Source organism: Carassius gibelio, chromosome B12 (assembly GCF_023724105.1).
Source record: "Carassius gibelio isolate Cgi1373 ecotype wild population from Czech Republic chromosome B12, carGib1.2-hapl.c, whole genome shotgun sequence".
In the NCBI taxonomy this organism is placed as follows: domain Eukaryota; kingdom Metazoa; phylum Chordata; class Actinopteri; order Cypriniformes; family Cyprinidae; genus Carassius; species Carassius gibelio.
Genome location: NC_068407.1, coordinates 17376413 through 17401748, shown reverse-complemented (window position 1 = coordinate 17401748; position 25336 = coordinate 17376413). Strand labels below are relative to the sequence as shown.

The 25336-nt window shown below is 36.8% G+C and overlaps 2 protein-coding genes across 9 annotated transcripts in view; one reads left to right on the top strand and one right to left on the bottom strand.

The window, feature by feature from the left end:
• Positions 1-277: 277 nt before the first annotated feature.
• Positions 278-25336, top strand: LOC127969487 (phytanoyl-CoA hydroxylase-interacting protein-like). 7 transcript variants are annotated; one of them, XM_052571492.1, is made up of 7 exons: positions 17265-17520; positions 17611-17662; positions 19036-19115; positions 19826-20022; positions 20158-20332; positions 20579-20696; positions 22464-25336. In XM_052571492.1, exons 4-7 carry the CDS (start codon positions 19858-19860, stop codon positions 22999-23001), a joined length of 996 nt encoding a protein of 331 aa, XP_052427452.1. In that variant the 5' UTR covers positions 17265-17520; positions 17611-17662; positions 19036-19115; positions 19826-19857; the 3' UTR covers positions 23002-25336. The 7 variants fall into 7 exon arrangements, with proteins under 7 accessions (XP_052427450.1, XP_052427454.1, XP_052427451.1 ...); XM_052571493.1 differs by lacking the exon at positions 19036-19115; XM_052571490.1 differs by lacking the exons at positions 17265-17520; positions 17611-17662; positions 19036-19115 and adding an exon at positions 278-538.
• Positions 23554-25336, bottom strand: part of LOC127969486 (protein FAM13C) — a 15952-nt gene continuing 14169 nt past the window's right edge. For both annotated transcript variants that reach the window (XM_052571488.1, XM_052571489.1), the window contains one exon: positions 23554-24984. In XM_052571488.1, the coding sequence (XP_052427448.1) occupies positions 24861-24984 (124 nt within the window). In that variant the 3' untranslated portion in view covers positions 23554-24860. The remainder of the gene's footprint in view (positions 24985-25336) is intronic.

The window sequence follows — 25336 nt, the reverse complement described above, 5'->3', positions numbered from 1 at the left end:
TTTTTCACTTAATAATTAGAACTGTTGTATAAAACCAATATTACACTCATAATCGTGCTTTGTACTGAATGTCAGATCTGAAATCCATCAGTGCCATTAAAATTATGCAAAATAGCAGCATAGTAACAGCTCATTAGTTTTTCACAGTACAACAGGTACAGTGGCGCTGTGATGTAAATTGTGTGACCATATAAATATGAATATGGAGTGTAATTACAGTAGTGTACACGTCACTGCTCTTTGCCCTTGACCGTGCACGTCGCAGGAGAGATCAGCTCTGATGGAGCTGCCGTGACGATGTGCTGACGTGGCTCTCATCAGCAGCACACTGTGGAAACCCGCGGGAGACAGAGAGAGCACGGAGTAAAGATCTGTCCTGCGGTACTGCAGTCACTCTCACTACCGGAATATCGTTCATTTAGAGGCTCAATGATGGAGGTTCCACGCGTGGGACATAGTGTCAGCAGCCCCACGAGCCCGTGTGAGGACATGATAAAGAATCTCAGTCTGGACGCCATCCAGCTTTGTGAGAGAGAAGGTAAGAAGTGTTGCTTTTGTTAAATTATCCATTTGTCCTCAGAAAGGAGAAATGGATTGAAGGAGCAATGCCATTGCGTTTGAGATTTTAAGACGGGGAACAATTTAAATGCATGCAAAATACAAAATGCAAATGCACTGAAGGCGCATGCTTCTAAAGACCCTGATGCATACTATAGGTTGGGGTTGCTCAGCAAATCTCTCATTTAGCTGCAGCTGGTTTGGTGTCATTGCATTGGAGCTTTCACTTGGAAATATATTTTTAATGCACGCAGAAGCAGTCACGCAACTCACGTGAATAGCAGTTTCGCGCATGAAAGTGCATGGAATAGATTTGCGCGTGAGGTTACTAAGTTATTTTTCTTCAGAAACATTGAATTTGAGCTTTCTATACAACTAAAGGTTATTATAATCCATGCACCACCATAAGACTCACGTGCAATGTTTCATAAAAACGAGCGACGTTTTCATGAATAAATCACATAGTTCCATGTCGACTAAATGCTTTTAAGTCGCATGTATGCACACTTGGGCGCCATTTATTATTTCCCTTTGGGTCACATAAATAGATGCATTAATATTCCATGCACTTGAATGCTTGTTTCAATATGATGCTCGCGGAACATTCAGCACCATGGACACGGTCATTACGCGCGCACAATTCTGAAACAATGCCGGATTGCAGCTACATGCATCTGAGGCTATAGGACCAGTGAGCAATTCTCTCACTCGCTCACATCATAATGAAACAGCATAATGTTTAGTTGAGCCAATCTCTGAATATGCTGATTCATCTGGGTGACACTGTATTGCCCATTGTCTTATGCGCGTACTGTGTATCTGTTACATTCATGATTAATGGTTATGTACAGGATTTACATGGGTGTATCCCAGTGCGTGCGTTTCTAGGCATACTTAGTCATTGACTTTCCAGAGAAAGCTTCCTTGCCAGGTTCTGCCCTTAAAAAGCAGTTTAGGAGCATAATATTAAAAATACAAAGCATAAAGAACAATAGCCGTTTGCCTGACTGGTGTTTTTTTTTTTTTTTCTGTATCATAATGGAAGAATATTTAGATAACTTCTTTAACTGACATATGTGTGTCAGATTCACTGTTTACTAGTGAATTAGAGTTTTTTGGTTTCAACTGCTGTTTAGTGAATTTTGAGTAAATGTTAATTTTAAAAAAATCAGAAATTTTATGTACGTATTTGCAATATTGCCACCCTTTAGCTCTTTTAAACTGTATCACAATCTTGCCACTGAAAACCATAATAAGTCAACCACTATAAATCATTACTATTGTAATTAACAAGAGGTGAGGCCAATCAGAATATGCAGAGGGATAGCTGTGTGTAGATTTCTGTGTATATGTTTATGATCAGTATGTCAGCGCTTAAGAACATGTTTTGTGTGAGCTGAACAAAATTCCCTTAGAGCTCTGTTTTATATTCTATACCAGCACTGTGCAGAGGAACTCGAAGTCCCTTCAGCCGAGCTGTCACAAGACAGAGAAAGATACAAACAAAGAGAGAACGTTCTTATTGACACGGTCCATGCAGTGTAGCATCAACGCTGTCACAGTCCTTTGAGTGATATAATGGGTGTAGACACACAACTCTATTGATTTTGATTCTATTGTTTTAATGTTCTTATGGACAGTCAAAGATGAAGACAAGCTTTTCATAAATACTTTGTTCATTCCTATTGCAGTCTATTAAAACAGATATCACTTAGATGCTTTTGTTTGCACTAGACATGTTAACATGGACAGAATCATATAATCTGATTGGTTAATGGAACTTGGATAATAATTTGCACAGATGTGGGCCAAGATGGAACATGATGAAGAAATGATGAACATGACTGAGTCACAATGGGTACGTTCTGTTCTGACCCATCTGTCCTCTGAGTTTTATACTCCTCAATGTGCCATACTCACCTCCCCTCTCCATTTGTGCTGGCGTAATAATGGACATCTTTGCCAGAGTTCATAAGAATAATAAACCAGTTTTATAAAGTTATTAAGTTAACTTTTTTTCAAAAAATTTCAATAATTTAATTGGAAAAGATTTCTAAGGCTTACCAAGGATCTAAGGACTATCAATTTCCAAGGGTAAAAGTATCATGGTTATAACCACAATAGACACTGGCAACCACAGTAAGGAAATTATTCCCATCATTATTCAGATCAGTGGTCAACAATAGATTTTTTTTTTTTTTTTTTGGCTGATTACTATTTATTTATTGTTACTAACCTTAAGCCAAGCCATCCAAACCATAAAGTAAATACTGTTATTTCAGCCATTTCACAGTAAGGTTGGAATAATACTCATCATTTGAATAGGTTTTTTTCACTCAGTTGTAATATATTTATAATCCCACATGATCACTGAAATAATAATAATGATAAAAAAGTAATAACCAATGACATTTGAATATCAGCAAAAAAAAATATTTACAACAGCATGAGTTAAAATGCATCTAATGTGCCATTTGTAATATATAATCTTTTCTGTATTAATATTTATACCTGTATTTTGATTTCCATCATACATTTACAATTATTTTTTAGTTTTTTGTAAATTGCATTGCACACTAAATAAATGTGAAGCTATCAAACATTGTAAATCTGGCCAATACCCTGTTAATTTAGTCACTGAGACACAAAAACAAACCATTTCCAGTGAATGAAAATGAATCAGGTGTTCATTTCAGTGTTGGAACCAGCTATGATCTTCTAGTTAAAGCTTGGTGCTAATATGGGAAGTACATCCTTTACTAAAAATCATGAGGAATGAGTCCATATTTCCATTATATAATCAATGTGAAACTGCAGATGCACTCAAAGCAAGCATTTGCTTCTGAAACACAGAATACTCTAAGGACAGGCTTCCATTTGTGAAAAGAAAAATAATGGACGAGCCGCCCTCCTGGATAAGCACGCATTAAAGGGGGCGTTTCTTCCCCCTCGGGGCAGGCCTCAGATGTGGGGTCCTTTGTTGTGAGGGCCTATAGGAGCCTGACAGTGCTAACTCACCACCCCATCTGAATATACAGCTTTGGCCAGCTGTGTATGGGGGGACTGGCTCCAAAACTGGGGCCACCATCTGCCAAGCCCGCCTGAAAGAAACGATTTAACATGGTCATCAATTTGCTAATTGTGTCCACTGTGCACATATACCACAGCAAAACGACAACAAAACAGACATGAAATGGATAAATAATGTAGTTGATTCATGATTATTAGCCTATTCTCAGCCGAACATGCTTATAGAGACAGTAATGCTGTTTGAATAAGTGAGATTTGGGGCAAAGAGTGTTAGCTAAATGTAAACTCTTTTTGGTTAAATCTAAAAATATGTGTTTTGTATGTCATAACTAAATTACACAGTTAAATGAAGCAAGTTTAGCAAACTGAATGGATGTTAAAAACCCATGAAATTTCTTCACGAGTGCAACTTAAAAACAGAAATGGGATTTAAAAATATTTTAAATAGAATATAATCTGTAGTTTAAAGGGATAGTTCACCCAAAAAATATGTCACTGTGCATTTACCTTGGGGTTGTTCTAATGCCATATGATCTTCTTTCTTTTTCGTACCACACACAAAAAATAAATGTTTAAAGATCTTGTCAGGATTTTGGCTAAATAATACATAAAATGTAAATTTAAAATGTAGAAACATTTTAGACAAAACCTTAGAATACTTGACAAATATGGAACTGATCATATAAGATCATACACTAGCATTTTTTCTGTTATAGCCTAAAATTAGTCAAAGGCTGTTTCTGCCAATCAATCATAAAAAATAAAAAAACGCCTGGCACATGGTCTAAAAGGATTGTCCCTTTTCTCTTAATGAGTAATGGGTGTGTTTGGGGCATAATGTGCATTAGAGTCTCATTCCCATTCTCCCATTCCCTTTAAGAGCCAGTTCCGCTTGCAACATAGCGGATTCACTATTCACACAGCAGAATTTGCAACCGCAAAGACTTAATGCATCTCCAGAGAGGAAACAGAACTGATTGTGCGCAACAAAGAGGAAGCCTAATTCTGATACATGCAATGACTATCCATTATTACATGTAGGCATTTTTACATTTATGAAGCCTCCTCAATAATAACCTTTTACATTGTAATCCTTTTTATTTTTTATATTTGGCATGTTTGTGTGCTGCTGCATGTCTCTGTGTGTTTAATAAGCAGAGTGTATAAGCGTTGTGGACTCACCTATAGGCACATATTACTTACCGCTCTTTAAATAACAAAAAATACTGCTCAATTGACTTTTAGTTGGACCAGGTTTTAGTTGGTCAATGGCACGGTCTATTTCAGTTGCCCCAAAATAGCAACACACCGACAATATGACTGAACACACCTCGTTTGCAGACCAGCACACCCATGGGCGCACAAATGGGTGCAAATGCATTAGATATTTAAACAACATGGTGCAGGGCATGAAAATAAATGATAATTGTGTTGGGCTGACACTAGCAAAAAATTACCCCTTTTTCCAGCATTGCACCGGGTGTATGATAGGGCCTATTTCTCAGAATGGCAAGTTTATGTCTTGCAATTCTGACTTCTTTTCTCGCAATTGTGAGTTTATATTAAATTAAGTCAGAACTCCCAATTGTGGTCTGAAGAAGAAAATAAAACTTGTAAGTAATTGCTTGAAAAACATCAAGGTTGAGTAAATAAGGTTATTATTATTATTTTTTTTATTTTTTTTTTTGGATGGTGGATGACAAACATGCTGTAAACATGGTTTGATACATGATATTGCAATTCAGAAGCAAGTGGTATCAGTTGATTAGGGAAAAAAAAATTGGGATGAACCCTGAGTGCTAAATGAGTCATCAACAATAGGAAAGTTTTCAAAAGTTTTAATTACAAAGACTTCCAAACATAATTCCTGAAATGTAAAGGCTACATACAAACATGTCATTAAACCAAAACAAGAAGTATACCAGAAGTCACAAAACTCAAATTATGATTTTTACACTTCTAATAAAAGCTCAACATACCCTTCAGCCTTTTCCATCACCTCAAGCACAAACATCACACCAGAAGAAACACCATGCCAGGCTTGCTTTTCTCAGATCACATCACTCTCTGTGGTGTTATATCACTGGCATCACAGTTTCACACTATGTACGTATGTGTGTGCTTTAAACATCTTATCATTCTGAAAACCTGTGTTATGGCAGTTACATGCCACATTGTTGCTCTATTAAGTGATTCAGTCATGTGATTACTCACGCTACATGCTCCTTAGACAAGCTTATCGTTCACTCATGGATGAAGACTGAACTGAAACTTTAACTCTTTTCATCTGTAGATTCTCATCTGAGTTGAGGTTTGCATAATTCTTGCCAATTTGTGTGTTGTTTGCATGTTTTTCTGAAATTCCCCCTGTACCTCAGGACTGGTTTTGGTTCAGGAGCCAGATTTTACATTAGACATCAAGTGGTGAACAAAGACAGAACCAGAATTGTTTATCATAGAAAGCTAACATATCTGCCTAACAATAACTAAAATAACATGATTTAGACTGAATTGTGTAAATGTATAAACAACAAGAGAAGTGTGGTTTAGCAGACTAACACATGGAACAAACAGTGGCCAAATATTGTATAAGTGTTCCTGTAGCTCAAACAATACAGCGCCAGCAATGCCAAGCTCATGGGTTTAATTTCCAGAAAATCCAAGAACTAATAAAAAAAGAATGCATTCTTTGAATGTAATGTAAGTTGTTTTGAATAAAAGTGTTTGCCAAATGCTTAAATGCATAAATGCAGCTACAGTGTCTAAAAATTAGCCATATTCTTGACAGATTGGTTTAATGATGATTAATGTGTGCCAAAATGCGCCAGAGTTTGACTAGTCAACAACAAGAGATGATGGAAGTGTTTTCTTCTTACTTTCAAAAGATGACAAACCAATTTGTGTTTTTAACAATACACAAATCCTGATTCCATGACTATATGTATGTAATTATTTGCGTATTGCATGGATTTTTCCTGCTTTTTGCATCCCATATTCATTCACATGATGACTCAGATTAGAAACAGACTAGCAGATTAGTTAATATTGGAAATATGGCTTTGGTGATCTCCAAAACGGATCAACCCATTCTAAATGAGGACTCATGAACAAAATGGGCATATCATAGTAAGAGCCGGAACTTATAATACAACATATGGTTCTTTCATTACCTTTTTGAAGCTTTAAATCAACTAGAACATTGTTTAAAATTTTTGTTTTGTGTATCACAGAGACTAAATTTCACAACATTAACAGTCAGTGCAGTAGAGTACTGTCATTAAGAAAGTTGGTTTAGTGAATTGCAAGGATTACAACGAATACCCCATGGGGTCTAGACTGTTTAATATGATTATGTTATTATAAAAAACAAACCATGGGGGTTAGTGAAATAAATTAGGTCAGGCAATACAACTTATTCTGGAGTTGGCAAAAGAAATACAGTTTAGGTAATTTCATATTTAAATACACAGTTAGGTGAGATAACACATACTGATTTTTATAGCCTGATCTGTAATGAAACTAAATAATAATAATAATAATAATAATAATAATAATAATAAAAGTTAAGATAGTGCTATTATAAGAGGTATACTCTACAGAAAGAGATACCAGGTTTAACCTTGAACAAAGATACATTTAGATTGAAAGTGACCATTCAGAAAGGTTTTATGTTTTGCAATGCTAACTGAATGTCTGACCAACAGAGACCAAAATAAACCTGTGAAGATCATGTTCGTATGGAGGAGACCTGTGTCAGTACTGTGTGACATTGATCAAGGGGAGACTATCTCAATTCATGACTCAGCCATTTCAGGCTTTCACAGCATGTATATACAGTAAACTTGCAAAACAAAACCACTTTCCTGCATTTTTCATACTATGCAAAAATACAATTAGTGAATGGATCATTTAGTCAATATCTTGAAAAAGATTGATGACTTTAAAACCACTGCGAGTAAACATGTATGGAAACTTGTTTCCGCCACTGAAGTAAAAACAAAAAAGGTAATTGTAGCATTCAACTCACAATTCAGATTTGTTATCGCAATTCTTATAAAAAAAATGTATGTCTTCTCGCAATTACAAGTTTATAATTTGTAGCTGTGACATACAAACTCGCAACTGAAAGAACAATTGAGAAGTGTGAGATAAAAACTATCAATTACCTTTTTTTAATATTTTTATTCTGTGGTGAAAATAAGCTTTCAGATATGTGTGCTAATTAGACTGTAGAAGAAAAAAAAACTTGTGTGTGCATGTAATTTATCTCTCTATCTGCCATTTAACATATTTCACCCATAACAGGTCTTTCAGCAGAGTTTAGAGAGCTGTGGTTTGGACAGGTCGTGTTCTGAGGTTCTGAAGCGGTGTCAGGTTGATGAGACAGACCTGCTGTGAGGACCATATGCTCCTGCAGTGCTAACACTGCCATGAGCTCTTCCTGTACTGGGTCTCATAGTGGGGCGGCACAGTAGATCAAGCCAGGGCTGCTTTAACAGCAAATGTCTCAGTGTTTGTGAATAACCTTTTACTGTCAAGTCCGCTTTCTAGGTTTACTGTTCAAAATAATTTGCAAATAAAATTCCCTCTAACTAATATACACTGTAACCGTAAAACATGGTTTATTACTAACTTAATACACACAAATTAAAGGTTGATCAACTTTTTGATTTTCCTTATACATTAAAATATGTTTAAAGAAAGGCAACAAACATATTGTGAAGATAATAATGGCAAAATCTGTAAATGTGTTAATGTTTTTAATCTTTCCCAGGGCTAAGATCAAAGAGAAGCTACAAAAGTGATTAAGTCAGGAATGCATAATGCGACTTTTCATTATAAACATGCTTTACTACTTCCAACTTATTCAAAAAGAGGGAGATAAAATGCTTACTTTTGCTGCCATCTCTATAACATATTATGATATTGATCTTGATTGATATTGATAGATATTAAAATATAGTCATAATTCAGTTTAGCATAGGAGGTGCTAGCAATGTGCTAAAACATGTTATAAACATGCTAATTCATGCTAGCAATGTGGTTAAACATGTTAGAAGCAGGCTAACGTGCTAAAACTTGAAAGCAATATGATGAAACGTTATCAAAATGCTAACTCATTTATTCAATATGTTAAAAAAAATGCTAGTATTGTGCTAATTGAGTCTAATTGGACTAGCATTGGGTACCAAACGACTCAAACAAAACAATGGAGAGCGCTTCACTTCATGGGGTGGGTGTCCCGAAAGCAACTGTGGTCGCAAGTTCTGCCATTACAAATAGAGTTCTATAGAACTTATGATCATAGTTAGCCAACGATTTTTTTAAGAAACGCACCCCTTGTTACTTTAAAACTGTCACATCATAATCACATCACCGTCCTCCAGCCTGGAACGTGAAGTGCAATGTGAGTGCAGGCCAGCAGGGGAGTGAGGGGTTGGGCTCTGGTCAGGACAACCGTGCCTAGTGTGAGTACACCCTTAAACTTTCATTTTCATTTTCACTTAATTAGATATGTTAAGACTTCGTTTGACCTTAAATTTGATCAAACCGAATTTAATATGTTTTACATGAATACTGGTTTGGGAAAACAGTTTGAAAACAACTGTTATTTTGCAGTTACAGAATACATTTAACAGCATTACTTCATCAGGATACAAAAAAATGGTAACTGTAATTTGTTATAGTCACATAAAAAAAACGAAGTAATCAGATTACAGTTACATTTAGATTCAGATTAGTAATCAGATTACAGTTACATGGCAATACTATCAGAATTACAATGGTTTAATTTAAGTAAGAAATTGTTGTCGATGGCCTGTTGAATTATTAGAAAATAATACATACCAGAGGTGGTGATGCAACCACAATGCAAAGTGTCAGACTAATGCAGTTATTAGAGAGTGGGAAAAATAGAGAGAGAGAAAGAGAGAGAGATTAAACATGTGTAAATTTGTCTGTGCAAGTCTTGGTAGTGTTCAACAGCAGCGTCTGTACTAATAGCAAAACTGTACGTTCATCTGCTTCAAGAACAGTGCCGTTATTACCTCGCTAATGAGAAATGTCATGCCTCTCGCTAAATTATTTTGCTCAAGATCATCATCGATGCACATGTTTCTGTTTGTGTGAGTGTGCCAGGTCATTTTGAATACTTACAACACCTACAGAACAATATTTTTTAGCATTGTTTAATGTTAATAATTCAGCGCATTTGTTCTTAGTATATTAGTTCATTTATAAAAAGCTAATTTCTATTCTGCATTTTTGTGTTGGAGAAATATTTATTCGGTGTAAGAATTCTGGTTTCATATTAGCAGTGCATTAGCAGCGTTCTTCAGTGGCATTTTCCAAAATATTTTACATTTTGCATCAAATATTTTATATTTTGCATAAAATCCAAAATAAATCTAACTATTTTTGATTAACATGCTTTTTTAATTGACTTTATTTTCATATGTGACCTTGAAGAAATCCAAAAGTAGTTAAATTCCATTACTTTCATATTGTGGTGCTTTGATTAGGTTACTAAGAAGTACTTTATACCTGTAAAGACATCCATTTTCAAAGTAATCCTCCTTTACTTGGATGTTAGTAGCACCAAAACGCCACATTTTAGCTTTAAGTCAAATCAAAGTTGTTACCTCATTTCAATGCACTTTAGTGAAGAGTGAAGACTAAGCTGTAAACAAATTCAATTGATATAAAACAAATATTTCTTTCAAAATAACACTAAAAGTATTTTTACAGTCTATTTGTAAAGCATTAGTCCAAGATCTGATGTTGTTCTATAAACGTGACATTCCCATAAATATCCTGAAACACTGACCGATGATTCCATCAGAAAACTTCACAGCAGAGACACAATATCCTACAAGAGTTATTTATGATTCAGTGGCCTCATCAAACATAAAAACAGCTCTGTGAAAATGGATGTGTCCACACATTTATTGCTTGTCGTCATTCTGATGATGCTTTAGCTTTGGTCTAAAGGCACAGAAGTAATTAGCCATTCTAACAAAATGCTCCATTTCCTCTGAGACCAGTACAGTGGTAATAATCTTCAGGAGCATTTCAAGCTGTGCATCATTAAGCCTTTTGCTTAATTACCATTGCTTAAGATCCTTTGATTCTTGACAGCTTTGAGAAAATGTGCCTTCATGCATTAAACTCAAGGGTAGACGGGTTGCATTTGGTGCTGTCTGTACAGTTTCTGCTTGCCTGAGGTCAGGGTGTCTTACTGTGTCTCAAGATACCAGCTGAGCCCCTCAAACCATAATAAGAATGATAAAACAACTGCAAGGTCAAACAAAGTCATATAAAATCATGAAATAAAGTTAAAGTTGCCATGAATATTGGAAATTTAAAACAACTGTTTTAGCATGTTGCTTCGCAGTTGTTAAAGTGGTCTTGGTTGTTATGAATTAATGAGCTGCTTTTCCTACTTATTTATTTATGCAAAGTTGCATTTACTTGATTAAAACACTCATATTGTGAAACAGTATTACTATTTAAATAATTTTCTAATATATTTAAAATCATTCTAATATGCTGATTTGATGCTCGAAAAACATCAATGTTTCTCATGATTCTTTGATTATACCAAATTCAAAAAAACAGTTGTTGTTTTTTTTTTGTTTTTTTTTTGGAACATACTGTAAATCCCTTGTAACCTTACAAATGTATTTACTAGATTTTACGTGTAATTTAATCCAGTATTTATATATATTTTTTGCTAGCAATTTTAGGAAAAAGATGTTTAAAGACAATGTTTTTACTTGAAATATCACTGAAAGACGTCATTAAGATTTATGAGCTGTGAACGAGAAAACTGTGAGCAATTAAACATTCCTCTGAGTTCTTGATGCAGTGCAGAGGTTTGGGTTTTAGCAGCTGATTTTTTATTTACACTGCGGTGCCTTCCACTGCACAATTAGCACTTTTATTTCTCCATCACTGTTTTCGTGTCAGCGCCCCTGTCAACACTTCCTTGGCCAAAACGAACAATGTGTCATTTAATTTGCACTGTAAGACAGCTTGGAGGATCTCTTCTCTGCAGCATCGGTCCTCTCTGATTCAACACATTAAAGAACGAAATGCTGGTCTATTTATAGTCTTGGGACCAAGGACTGATGAAACTTTAATGCGCTGTCTCAGACACAAGAGTGGTCCAGTAATACCCGCACCCTGGAGATATTAAACTCCATCATCCTTGCATCTTTAGCGGGAATTGAAGGAGGAGAGGTTATATAAACATGAACAGCCACTGGGTTGAGGGGAAGAGCTCTGTGTGTGATTTATTAAAGTGAAGTGGTGGCCTTAGCTTTAAGACATTACCCATGAGGCCTCGGCATTTCATAAACCATGGGATATTATGGTAAATTCCCAGTGTCAGTTATTTGTATTCATGACTAGTCAGACAGATGGCCAGGTTCAGCCAGTCTATTGTGTTATCCTGTAGTCATAGATTTCGTTTTGCATGTTTTATGATTGACCAATAACAGACTTTCCTCTAGCAATATCCAGCACCACATGAATCACCCAATTAAAAATGCTGCTCATGACATGTCAATCCATATGTATTTGTTTGAGGGTGATAGTGATGCCGTTTAACTCTGGCCATGTATTTCATCCACAAGTGTTTCATGAAAGGCTCTGTTCCTGCATCATGTTTCCCGTTTATTATTCATTAGGATGAATGCAACAAAGCAGTCCCTCTCTTTCCTCAGCTGCTGAGGGTCTTTTTCAGCTCAATGAGGGTGTTGTGGGGCTCATGGAGTGGCCCACCAGAGAATGTTGAATATGAAGATGCCCATTGTCTGCGGTCTCATGCGTTCTCTCTGTCCATTGTTGTCTGGTCATGTGAGGATGCCAATCGATGTCGTCATTGTGAGGTCTTATTTTGCGAGGGGTAGGGTCCCTATCTTTCCATCTACAAAGTATGGACAAAAGTATTGGAACACCAGACCAATAACAGGGACTTTAATGAAATCGCATTGTAAGTACATATTTTAATTTTATTGTCCTTTCGTAAATTATTTTTGTACTGTATCTGTGGCAACTCTTAAGTGATCTAAACAAACAAACATCAACAGATTACAACATTACAAATACATACAGCCAGCATCAAACAACATCCCCTTTTATAACAACAGAACCACTGCCATAGATGTAAAATCATTGGTCTCCATCCCAAAGGTGTTCAATGGGGTTGAGGTCAGGGCCAATCAAGTTCTTCCACACCAAACTCTTCAAACCATGACTTTATGGACCTAGTTTTGTGCACTGGGGCACTGTAATGATGGAATAGAAAGTGGCCTACCCCAAACTGTTCCCACAAAGATGAAAGCATAGCAGAGGCTTTCACACTGGAGGAACCATTTCATAGTTCCTAAAACTACTGGCTGAAGTTTCCCGCTTTTTGGAGTATTCGCACCACAAGAACGAACGTATTTAGCTTTAGGAACTCCATTTGGGGGAACTAAATTAGCTCCTACTTCAGAGTAGGGACTTAAACAGTTCTATAGGACAACAGTTGTACCAGTGGCGTAAGTGTATCCTGATTGGCCAAATGCACAAGAAACATCTACTAACTAATTTTTAAAAATCCATGTAAAAATGTTTACTCCACAAATATGGAAAACCGCTATAATAGTTTTAGCTACCTGTTGTCTGCAGCATTGTGTTCTTTTCTCAGCCTCGATGATATGTAACACTGCAAGTCATCAAACGAACCACCATGCCGGGGTGCATTTCCCAAAAGCATCGTCAGCTAACTATGGTAGTTAGTTCCATTGAAATCTACTGGTGACAATGTAACTTGCGACCAAAGTTGCTTTTCGGAAACGCACCCATGGCTAGTTCCTAGAACTACTTGGTGCAAAAGTCCCTGTTGTCCAAAATGTCTTGGTATGCAGAAGCATTACAGTTTCCCTACACTGGATGTAAAGGGCCTGGCCCAACACCCTGCAAAACAGTAATATATACCATTAACCCTCCACCAACAAACTTTACAGTTGGCATAATGCAGTCAGGCAATGTCTCCCTGGCATCTGCCATACTAAGACTCGCCCATCAGACTGCGAAACAGAGAACTGTAATTCATCACTCCACAGAACGGGTTTCCACTGTTCCAGAGTCCAGTGTCAGTGTGCTTTAAACCACTCCATACGATGCTTGATATTGTACTTGGTGATGTGAGGAATGCATGCAGCTGCTTGGCTGTGGAAACCTATTCCATGAAGCTCCACCCAGTGCTGAATTGTGCTGATATTAAAGCCAGTGGAAGTTCTAAACTCTCCAGCTCTGGAATCAGCAGAGCGTTTTATGCACCATGCACCCCTTAGCTCTCTGTGACCCTAGACTCTTCCACTTTCCTATAACAGCAGTTGACTGTGGAATATATAGCAGGGATGAAATTTCACAGACTGACTTATTAGAAAGGTGGCATCCTATCACAATACCACACTTGACTTCACTGAGCTCTTCAGAGCAAACTATTTTTCATACTGTAAATGTTTGTAATTGTAGACTGCATGGCTAGGTGTTTGATTTTATACACCTGTGGCAATGGGTCTGATTAAAACACAACTATCTATCCATTCATCCATCCATCCATCCATCTATCTATCTTACTGCCTTCTTTCTCTTCACCTAGAACCATAAGCAACCAGCAATGTCTATGTATCTTTAATCTCTTCAATATGCCCATGCAATCTAACTTCATCATGAGACTTCAAACATTCATCCAGGCAGACAGTCTTGACAAACTTTTTTCCTCTCTTTATTACTGGAAGTGTCAGAAAGTATGAAATCTTTGTGGAATGTCTAACACTTACTGTAAAAATGTCAGTGTCACATTCCCAGAATGCAGGCGGATTCTTCTTTCCAATTGCCACAGTAGGAAATAATCTCTAATACACTGACATCCGTTATAAGAATGATGTCATCTTCTGGAAATATGACAGACAACGCAAACGGTATTGTGAAGGGGAGGGATGCAAAACTTCAAAGGATATTTCCCCCTTTCCTAACGGGAATGGGTGACCAGATTACCCAACTCAGAGACAACTCAGCTCTCTCTCTCTCTCTACCTCCCTCCCTCCCTCTGAAATTTCAGTCCAGCGCTGACCCGCGGTCAGTCACCGAATCCAGCTGATGACATAATACGGGCTCCTCCTGTGGGAGTGTTCTAGGCTTGTAAAACAAACACTAAAGCTGCTCTAAGCCAATAGCGTGGGCTTTAGGGACAGGGTGCACTGGAGACAGGTCAGCACGCTGGGTCTGGACAGGAGACTATGTCCACTAGCTTTAGCTACGGCATTACATCTGCTGCTCCTTTCGGAAAGGAGTCCATGAAAGGACAGTGTTCGTCTGGCTGGTAGGTGTAGCGGTTTCTGATATAATCTCCTGCAGGCTCAGGCTTTTGCATCACCAGTTGATTGTCTAGTCTGTTGTGAACGAAGATAACCTGGAACCGGATGCGGAGAGCGGATGAAAGCCAGAGTGAGTATCTGTGCTCAGTAGTGAAACAGATGCTATGACCTAGTGACTAATAAATAACGAGTCTGTGTTAATGAAAGCATAACACTTCAATGCTTCATCCTCGGCATATTTTCTACTATTGCTTTTTTCAGAAATGGAATTATTGAGTTCTTTGTGGTAATGAATTGCTGATGCTATCTTCGAAAGGAGAGGGCAGTTTATTTTAGAGCCACTGCAGCCAGAAGAGGATGTTACTGATGCAATAATAATGGAAAGACAGATAAAGGATATATGTCTAAGACTGATAGAGTAGGAAGTGACATAACATCTAATCATGGATGGAGATTTCAGCAGCACTCTTTGTGGAAGATGGAGGTTCTCCCCATGCCTTCATATCACCCCATTCAAATGTCCTTACAAGGAGAAAAGACAAAATTAGAAGGGTTTTGCATTCCTGATGTATAGCACGGAGGCTTTTCTAAACTGGGTTTCCTGTGCATGACTGTGTTTCCGGATCTTTGATGATGACTCTTGATGACAAGTCATTAGTGCTGCTTGATTTCTCTTTCACTATTGCGCGCCTTTGTGCTGTTATAACTCCTGTAAACATATACATTACCAGTCAAACATTTGGAGGAACTTGAATTTGTTTCTTTAAAATCTTTTGGTATAACTGTTTATGCTTAAATGCTTAGTTTTTTATACAAATATAATAATATATATATTTTTTATTATTATTAATTAATTTAATTGATAATTATATAAATGCTTATATTATTAATTACTATTACTGCACTGTTATTCAATATGTATGACTAATTTATTAATACAATAATAATATGAATACATATTATTTCTATATAATATTATGCTACTATTCAAAATAGTAATATTAAAGAATTAGAATGTGTGTGCAAACTTGGGACTGGTACTATATATTGGATTTTATGCCATCTGTGAGTTTTTGGCATGCTCAGAAAGATGTGGTGTAGTCATGGCTTTTTGTCCATTAAGCCTGAGATTACTCACTTCCCACCCCATGGAGAATCTAAATTGTGAGCAGTTTGGCATTTTGATCCTCTTAAGGCTTTTTAGGTCTAATTTGAGTTACAACATGCCACAACGGTGTCCTTGCAGTAATGTTGTTGGATAAACGTTATTGATGGCGTTTTTATATGCAACACTGCTTCTTGGTACTTTAAAAGCCTCATAACAAGGTTAAATCAGAGGTAGAATTATTTGTGAATGGTCACTTAAAGTTTGATTTTTAATGATCTATTTTCACACACACACATACACATATACACACACACACATACACGCACACATATACACACATGTTTGTTTTTGTGATAAGTGGGGACATCCCATAGGCGTAATGGTTTTTATACTGTACATACTGTATATTCTATGGTCTTTCACCAACTCTACACCTAACCCTAACCCTCACAGGAAACTTTGTGCATTTTTACTTTCTCAAAAAAAACGAATTCTTTATGGTTTATATGCATTTTGAAAAATGGGGACATGGGTTATGTCCTCATAAGTCACCCTCTCCTTGTAATACCTGTGTCATACCCATGTCATTATACAAAGTTGTGTTCTGATATGTCACAAAAACATGCCCACACATACACACACACTCACACAAACACAAACACCCATTTTTTCCTATAACATTAAAGAGGAGGCTGGCCTTTCAGTTGGAGCTAAAGAAAAAGCCAGTGGCACTGACAAATACAAATAACTGGCTAAATAGCATAATGTATGACTAAATTTGGATGAAAATAAACGTTTGGGGACCCTTTGATGAACAGAACGTTTGAAGAATACTTGAAACAGAAATAATAATTTGCCACATTTTTTAAATGTCATATTAAGGTTTTTTTTTTTTTTTTTTACCTGTGCTGCTCTACTTTTAACATTTCACAGCTACTTGATACAGAAAACTGCACAAACCAACAATAATTACACTAAACGCGTAGACTTCCTTATTCTCCTGTCTCTTAGACCCTTTGGTTGTGAATAAGAAACACTTGGAAGTAACGTGTAACAAGTTCTTTATTATGTAGTTGAAAGTAACAAAGTGTTCCAGAAGTAATTCTCAGCTGAGATAATAATGTGCCAGTGAGACAGTCCTGGGTGTCAGAGCGCTCCTCCCTAACGTAGGCGATCTCTTGTTATCCTGAGTCTTTATTCTGAGAACTCATAGTGCAGGCGAGAGATAAAACAAGAGCTGGTTTCAGCGCTGGGAGCTACAGTAAGGGGCTGCCTATGAATCATTCATTCAGCCTCTCTCTGGTGGTTGAGAGGAGCTCGCTCATCTATAACGCTCCATCTGAAGAGACACGTGAGGACGTCTCCCTTATGGTGCTTCTCCAGCTCTGACTCGACTGCCTTCATCTCTCATTCTCCGGCGTGTTTACGCACCAGTTTTAGCTGGCCGGGCAGGTAATGTGTCTGCATAGAAATCCCGCAGGCAGTCTCTGGCTTTTTCTTGCTCTCTTTATTTTAAGTTCATTCATTCGTGTCTCCCTATAGAGCTGGAGTGAATGGACTGGCCACCCTGGCGCCAGGACCGAAAGAGTTTGGGGTTTGTGTTTGAATAGCTAAGTCTCCTCACGCCAAATGTCCAGTATACCAGACACATGTTTAGAGAAAGTTGTAGGTCTTATTTTGAACAAACAGTCAGTGAAAGAATGTGCTTAACCTTATGAAAAAAATGGTGATGGTCAAATTTGGGAGGACAAACTTTATTGCTGAGTTGATTTTCAAGCAATTTTTGCAACTTTGTTGCTGAAATTTATCTTTCAGTTTTTGTGGATAGCTTGGAAACAACTGTTGCTATTGACAAACTTATATTTCACATACAAATATCTTACATTTCTATCTAAATATATTTATTTGATAGTTTTATCTTAAAATAACCGTGGTTGACCTTAATGAATGCTGAATAAGAGTTTTTACCATGCTGTAGAATGTCCCAAAGATGTCACAATTTGTCCTTTCTGTGACACTTTTAAAAGATGCTTTTATTCTTCCAAGGACAATCATATAGTAACAGCGTTCAATGCAAAATGTGGGATACACAACTATAGGTAAAATTACAACATAATGCCGGAAATTAAGTTCTCTGTATATCAGATGTTGAAAATTATGAAACAGAAAATTTTAATAAATTGAAAGTTAATTTAATGTCATTTAATAGTTTGAAGCAAATCTTTTGCATCAGAAATATGGTGCCTCTAATGATGTCAAAGTACAGAATATGCTATCTGTAAGAATGTGAAATTATTGTTGTCAGGTCAACTTCTGAGCATTTTAGATGGGCAGTGAGATTATTATTATTATCATTTATTATTTATTTTTTTACAGCATAGAAATCAAATAAAAAATAGCAGCCTTTGAGAACAACACTCCACTCTGAGTGATAATTGTGTTTATTTACACATTCATTGTATAATTGCATTTTTACCTTAAATATCTTTTTCAAATATCTGAAATATTAGTCCGATTTTTTTCATACAGAAAACTTGAGTGAAGAATGAAATGTTTATCTAGTAGGGATGTAACGATTCTCTCAGCTCACGATTCATTTTGATTCATGATTTTGATTTCACCATTTGATTCAATTGATACATCCCTTATATATAATATAGTTAATATAGTTTATAGTTATGAAAAATAAAAATAAAAAATGACTTGCAGTGAAATGTTACCTTTTACCTTGCAGCACTGGGGAAATAGTAAAAAACCAAAGAAAGAATATTGTATAGTCATTTTGCTTTTTAATATGCAGGAATTCATGAAATTGTAAGTATTTTTCCCATCTCTGGACAGAAGAGGCTAGAGATCGTGATGTTGTTATGCTGTGTGCTAGTTTTGATTTAGGGCTGCAAGCTGTTTTGCTGATTCGACCTTCTACAGGTCTCAAGGATGATTGTGTTGTCTTCTGATTTATTTCAGAGCTAAAAGAGAAATGCTTGAGGTGGGTCTGATTGTGTAGTGTGCTGATTACAAGATAAAAAGCCACACATGAAAAGACGGTAATTGCAATTTGTAGTGCAATATGCCATTTGTATTCTGGAAGTCCACTAAATTAAAGCGCAAATCGAGCAGTTGATGATTAAACTAAATCATTACACAAACAAAAACTCCACAATAACTGATTAGTGAGGCTCATTACCTAACTTTAAGGTGTCAGAGACAGATGGGGCCTCATTTATAAAATGTTGTTGCTATAAACCGTTGTTCTAAGATCATTTTGAAAACGAACGTGCGCACAAAAACACGTGCGTAAATTATTCAAAAAATCCTTCTTATATCTAAGTATATCTTATGTAAAAAAAAATAATAATAATAATAATAATAAGCGTATACAGTTAAACATACATTATTAATTATATTATTAATATTTTATCAGATTAAGCTACAAAAAAGTGTAAAAGTGCTGTGCTGCACTGGGGAAAATAATGTGTCAGAATAATATCAAACTTGAACTATGACTTGCTACTTGCTATTCCTAGCCAGAGGAATGTGGTATCTGTGGTGGGACATTCTCATTCTAGAGAGCATTTGATTGGACAAAAATTTGGACACACCCCTGAGTGCATGATGAGTCATTCATGTTTTCATTTGTTTACTCAGAAGAGAAAGACTACATTCTAAATGTGTTTTTCTTCTGAAAGACGGTTTTATGTTGACAAAAGCTTCCTTGAAGAATCTCTTCAAATATTGTTCTCTGTGTGTCTTTCAGGAAACAAGTCCCTGGACAGCGGCATTGCCGAGATGGAGGAACTTCCTGTTCCCCAGAACATCAAAATAAGCAACATCACATGCGACTCCTTTAAGATCTTCTGGGATATGGACTCCAGGTCCAAGGAACGCATCACGCACTACTTCATCGACCTCAACAAGAAAGAAAACAAGAATGCCAACAAGTTCAAACACAAGGTGTGTGTACACAGCAGCTCTATATTCACTCATTCTTACACATCCTGATCTGACCCGACCTTCAGTAACGTGTTTGCAGAGATTGAACTGCAGGAACATGACCGTCTAATCTAATTTATTATCTGTCTATGTTAGGACGTCCCCACTAAACTGGTAGCGAAAGCTGTTCCTTTGCCCATGACAGTGCGAGGACACTGGTTCCTGAGTCCACGCACTGAATACACTGTGGCCGTTCAGACCGCGTCCAAACAGGGTGATGGAGACTACGCCGTCTCTGAATGGAGCGAGATCATTGAATTCTGTACAGCCGGTGAGATATACTTGAAATATTTGAACACAGGATTTCCAAAATGGGGAAAAGTTCATAATAAAATATATCAAATATTATAATAAAAATTTGGTAATTATGATGTAGCTTAGTGTGACTCAAATATTGGGAATCGCTGCTTTAAAATATTGTTGATATGACCTCCATGAACCCATTTAGGCCATTATTGGCACATATTGACTCCATCCAATACTTTTATTTATTTCGTTTGTTTGTTTGTATCTACAGATTATTCCACTGTTCATCTCACACAGTTACTGGAGAAAGCCGAGGTCATTGCCGGCAGAATGCTGCGGTTCTCTGTCTTTTATCGAAACCAACACAAAGAGTACTTTGACCACACAAGGTAAGTTTCTACAGGGAAACCAACACTAAATTATTAAAGGAACAGTCAGCTTTATTTCCAAACCTCTATGACAGCTTTCTTCTGTGGAACACAACAGGTAAAATTCTGAAGAGATTCCCTGATGTTCTTTTCCATTTAATAAATGTGGCTTAAGTCTGTAAATTTCAAAAGGAAGCATGTCTGGTATCAGAACAGTCCCCTTCAAAAATGTCAAAATCCCTGTGTGTTTCACAGAAGTAAGTCACATAGATATAGTACAACATGAGGGCATGTACTGTAAGTGATGACCATTTTCAGTTCATATGAATATTTATTTTCTTCCTATTAGAAAATCCCTGAAAGGTTTTGTTGTTTTATTAAAATGTTCTCTCTATTGCAAATTATCTTTCTAATTTTGAATGTACTTTTATTTATCCCTGTGATTTAAATGTCTTCAACTAATACGGTCCTGTATAGCATAATTCGATGAAAACAGCCATTAAGTCAGTCTTTATAGCAGAAAAGACCATTTATGGTGCTGAATTTAATGCATCTAAGGTGATATAATACACCTATAATGAGTTTTCTCTAAGTATAAAGTGAATATGATTTTAAATGTAAGAGGCACTGTGGAATCAAATGAAATCCATCTGAAAAGGCTCACTGGAGTCTAAAGAAGTGAAGGGGGGAGGGGGCATTCATTTCCCTTCAGAAATCAACATTTTTTTAATATGACTCTAGTTTATGTATCTAAATATACCACTTCATCGTACTTCACTGAGTTTTACAATATTCATTGTCTTGCTTTATTCAAAAGTAATTAAATTCGGTTTCACATCAGTGAGTAAAAGCCTATTGTCGTTGTACTTGCCCCATGCAAACTCAAGGATTAATTCCACCCAGACTTGATTAGATATCTGGATGATAAATCATGCGTTTCAACCTGTTTATATCATTTCAGTTTTATCTACCACATTAACAACAAAGATCAGGCCTAACCCTGATGTGATGGTAAAAAGGAAAAGGGTTTCTGATCAGACTTAGAATTAATAAGAAGTCAATTAATAATGCTAAATTACATAAAGGCTGTTTTTTTTCTTGGTTACAGAATAAATAAATAAATAATAAATGTATTTACAGAATAAATAAATAAATATATATATATTATTGTGATTGTATAGTTTGTATATTACTTGCATTTCTGATTTATTTTGATTTAACATCTTTATTATTTTGACTTCTTTTGCCAAAAAATTGCTATGTATAAATTCTGAACTGTGAGAAATTAAGAATTCCTACAAACATTCAATTTTGAAAGTAAGTCTGAACTGTGAGAAATTAAAGCAAAACAACTAAAATAAATAGATAAAAATTGTGAGATATTATGTCAGATTTGTGAGATAAAAAGTCAAAATTTTCTTATTCTGATGGAAACTACATTCCATTGATTGTTAAAAATATCTTTCTCCTAAAGAAATATTATCTCACCCTATAGTCATGAACCTATATGACACTACATGTTCAATGATTCTCAATGGTCCTTGAGAATTGTGTTTTTTTTTAAACCATTATATAGCTTTGCCGTTACTTTTCCAGTTTCCGAATTAGCTGTAATGCGTTCTCCAGCTACTACACACTGTACTGATTTAAGTAGGTTCGTCACTGGCAGTGAAATTAAGTGCATAAATCAGGAAAAAATGGAGTGCATTAAATCTAATTTCTTTTAGCACCACTGTACGTCACCTCCATGAAGTCATTTGTCATTTACAGTGAATTCTCTTGTTGCAGGGAGGCCCAAAACAACAAGATGTTGCCATCAGTGAAGGACAACAGCGGTAGCCACGGTTCGCCCATCAGCGGGAAACTCGAGGGCATCTTCTTCAGCTGCAACACCGAGTTCAACACGGGCAAACCCCCACAGGACTCGCCATACGGCCGTTACCGCTTCCAGCTACCAGCCGAGGAGCTCTTCAGCCCCAAGACAAACCTGTATTTCGCTGACTTCTACTGCATGTACACGGCCTATCACTACGTCATTCTGGTGATCGCGCCGAAGGGCTCGTCTGGAGATGAGTTCTGCAAGCTGCGCCTGCCAGCACTGGATCTCGCCAACAACCGCTTCATGACGTGCTCGGAAGAAGAAGATGGCCAGCTGGTGTTCCACCACGCACAGGACCTTATCCTGGAGGTCATCTACACCGACCCCGTGGATCTGAGCCTGGGCACGGTAGCTGAGATCAGCGGCCACCAGCTCATGAGCCTGTCCACAGTCAACGCCAAGAAGGATCCCAGCTGCAAGACCTGCAACATCAGCGTGGGACGCTAACCTAAGAACCTGAACCCTCCTGCTGCCTTGAACAGCACAGAAAATCGCCTTCTCCTTTCGCCGTCCTCCTTACCCATTATCGAACTTATCCATCATTCCTTCTGGTGTCTGTAAGGCTCCTCCGCAGCATGTGTCTCACAGCTTTTTTTTTGTTTTGTTTACTAGCTTATGGATCTTGACCCAGGGTTTGGGTTAGCTATGTTGTGCTCCTATTTTTGTGCTCAATCAAACTGCTTCTTTAATCCTATTGGCTATCAGACCTTCCTGTTAGAATGCAGAATTGTAACCAAAGTTTACACAAATGTAACACTAAATGCTCATCAAGTCACTCAAATCTGTGAATCGAGGCAGCCGTTCTTATGAGGCATTATGAATGTGAGGATATCAAGTGAGGTCTCTCAAAAAACGTGATTGGACGTATCTGTAGCATGATTGCAAACATTTTTGGAAACGTTGACATTAGCACTTCCATAACTGTTCTTCAGCAGTGTTTCATGCTATCTATTCCAACCCATCCAGTATACTGTGATTTAGCATATAATCAATGTGATATGATGTGTAGATAGAAAAATATTTATTTTTTAACTGATGAATAGAAAATGGACAGGATCAGAAGTGCACAATACAGGACTTTGGTGATAAAAAAAAAATATATATATATACTGTATAAACCAATGAAGTTACGTGCACTATAGCTAGCATTCAAAAGCTACATTTGTCATTGTGGATGTGTACAGCAAATAAATTCTGGGACGACATTAACATGACAGAATAACCACACCTGATTGTAGCACAACTCAACAGTTTAGCTGGTTGGCATGCAAAGACACTACACAAAGATTGTAATAGTTCATTGCAGTAGAGCCGTCGGAAAGCAAAGATATTGATTGTTTCGTTTCCAGAGAGTAGCTACTTGAGCAGAATTGCACTTAAAGCGCTCATCCGCTTCTCATGATCATATCTCCGCTTCGGGCTTCAGTATTGTTTTTAATGTATGATGTGATTGGACAGTGTTCATTTTAACCAATATATCATTTGCTCTTGATGTATAGGAGGAAAACTGTGCTCTGTGATGACCACGTACCATACTGTAACACGTTTTTGAGAAAAATGGATCTTTAGAAATACAGTCCTTAGCTCTTCTGGGAGAATCTTTTCAATTCTGGGTGGTATGTCTCATTTTGTGCTCCCTTTTTAATGCGAGAGACAAATATATGAGAAATAAACAATTACGTTTTGTTGGCTCATACAATGCATACAATTATGGTTTGTTTCTGCTGTTTTTTTATGTTAAGGAACTCATTGAAATTTGCATAAAACCATTATTTTAAGTGCTCTGAGTTGTTTTCTATCTAGAGCGTTGCATTATTTGACAGTCTAGAGATTTTGTCTAGCCCCAGAGAATCATGGATCCTCATTAGTGTGCACAATGTCACTACGGTCCTAATTAGAATCATAAACTAGCTTCAGACAAGAGCAAGAAAACATTACAATTGCATACGATTCGACTTTGGTTAAAAATAAAAATAAAAATCTTCTCCAAAAATAAAGTGCCATGTTCCATAAACATAGATGAATACTCTATTCTCTTTTGCCCTTTGAAATCTGAATGAGGTTTGTATCGATCTGTCTCGCTCTGTACACAGCACAGAGATCGCACACGTTTGTGTTTGTTCTAGTAGTCACTGAAAGGCCTTGATCGGTTCGGCCCAACCCACTGAGTCTAGGACTTCTAATGTGGTCAGAAAACATATTAAAGTGCATTTTAGCATCATTATGGCACAATTATGTCAAAAGTAAATCTCCATTTGGTCCAAACATTGGGTTCAACACTGAAAGGCAGAAAGAATCTCTTTAACTCAGATAGTCTGTGTGGTTTCCCGTTTGCTGAGCAGCACTTCCAGTAAGCGTAATTTGGCTTTGAGACTTTTGTACTCCTGGTACTCCTCGGCCACGGGGATTCTGTCATCTTTTTGTGCGGTTCTTCATTATGTTGATGGAGAGGGAGAGAAGTAAATAAAGAAAAACAGATACCGCATGAAACAGATGACTCTGTGAGATTACACTACCATTTAACCCTTGAGTTGCCTTACTGAAGCAGTTTTGTACATCAGTGGATAGCAGAATAAATGGAAATGTATTTTATTTAAAAAACAAAATCCATATATTGTGTACTTGTTTAGTTTTTTCTTCCTGGTGGTATTATTTTGTGTATCATAGATGTGCATTATGCTAACTAGGCTGGAACTATTGTAATCTTTATTTTCCTTTTTCCTTCCTGTCCATGTTCAAAAAGACAAAAGTAACTAAATACCATTAAAATGTGTTAATGCCA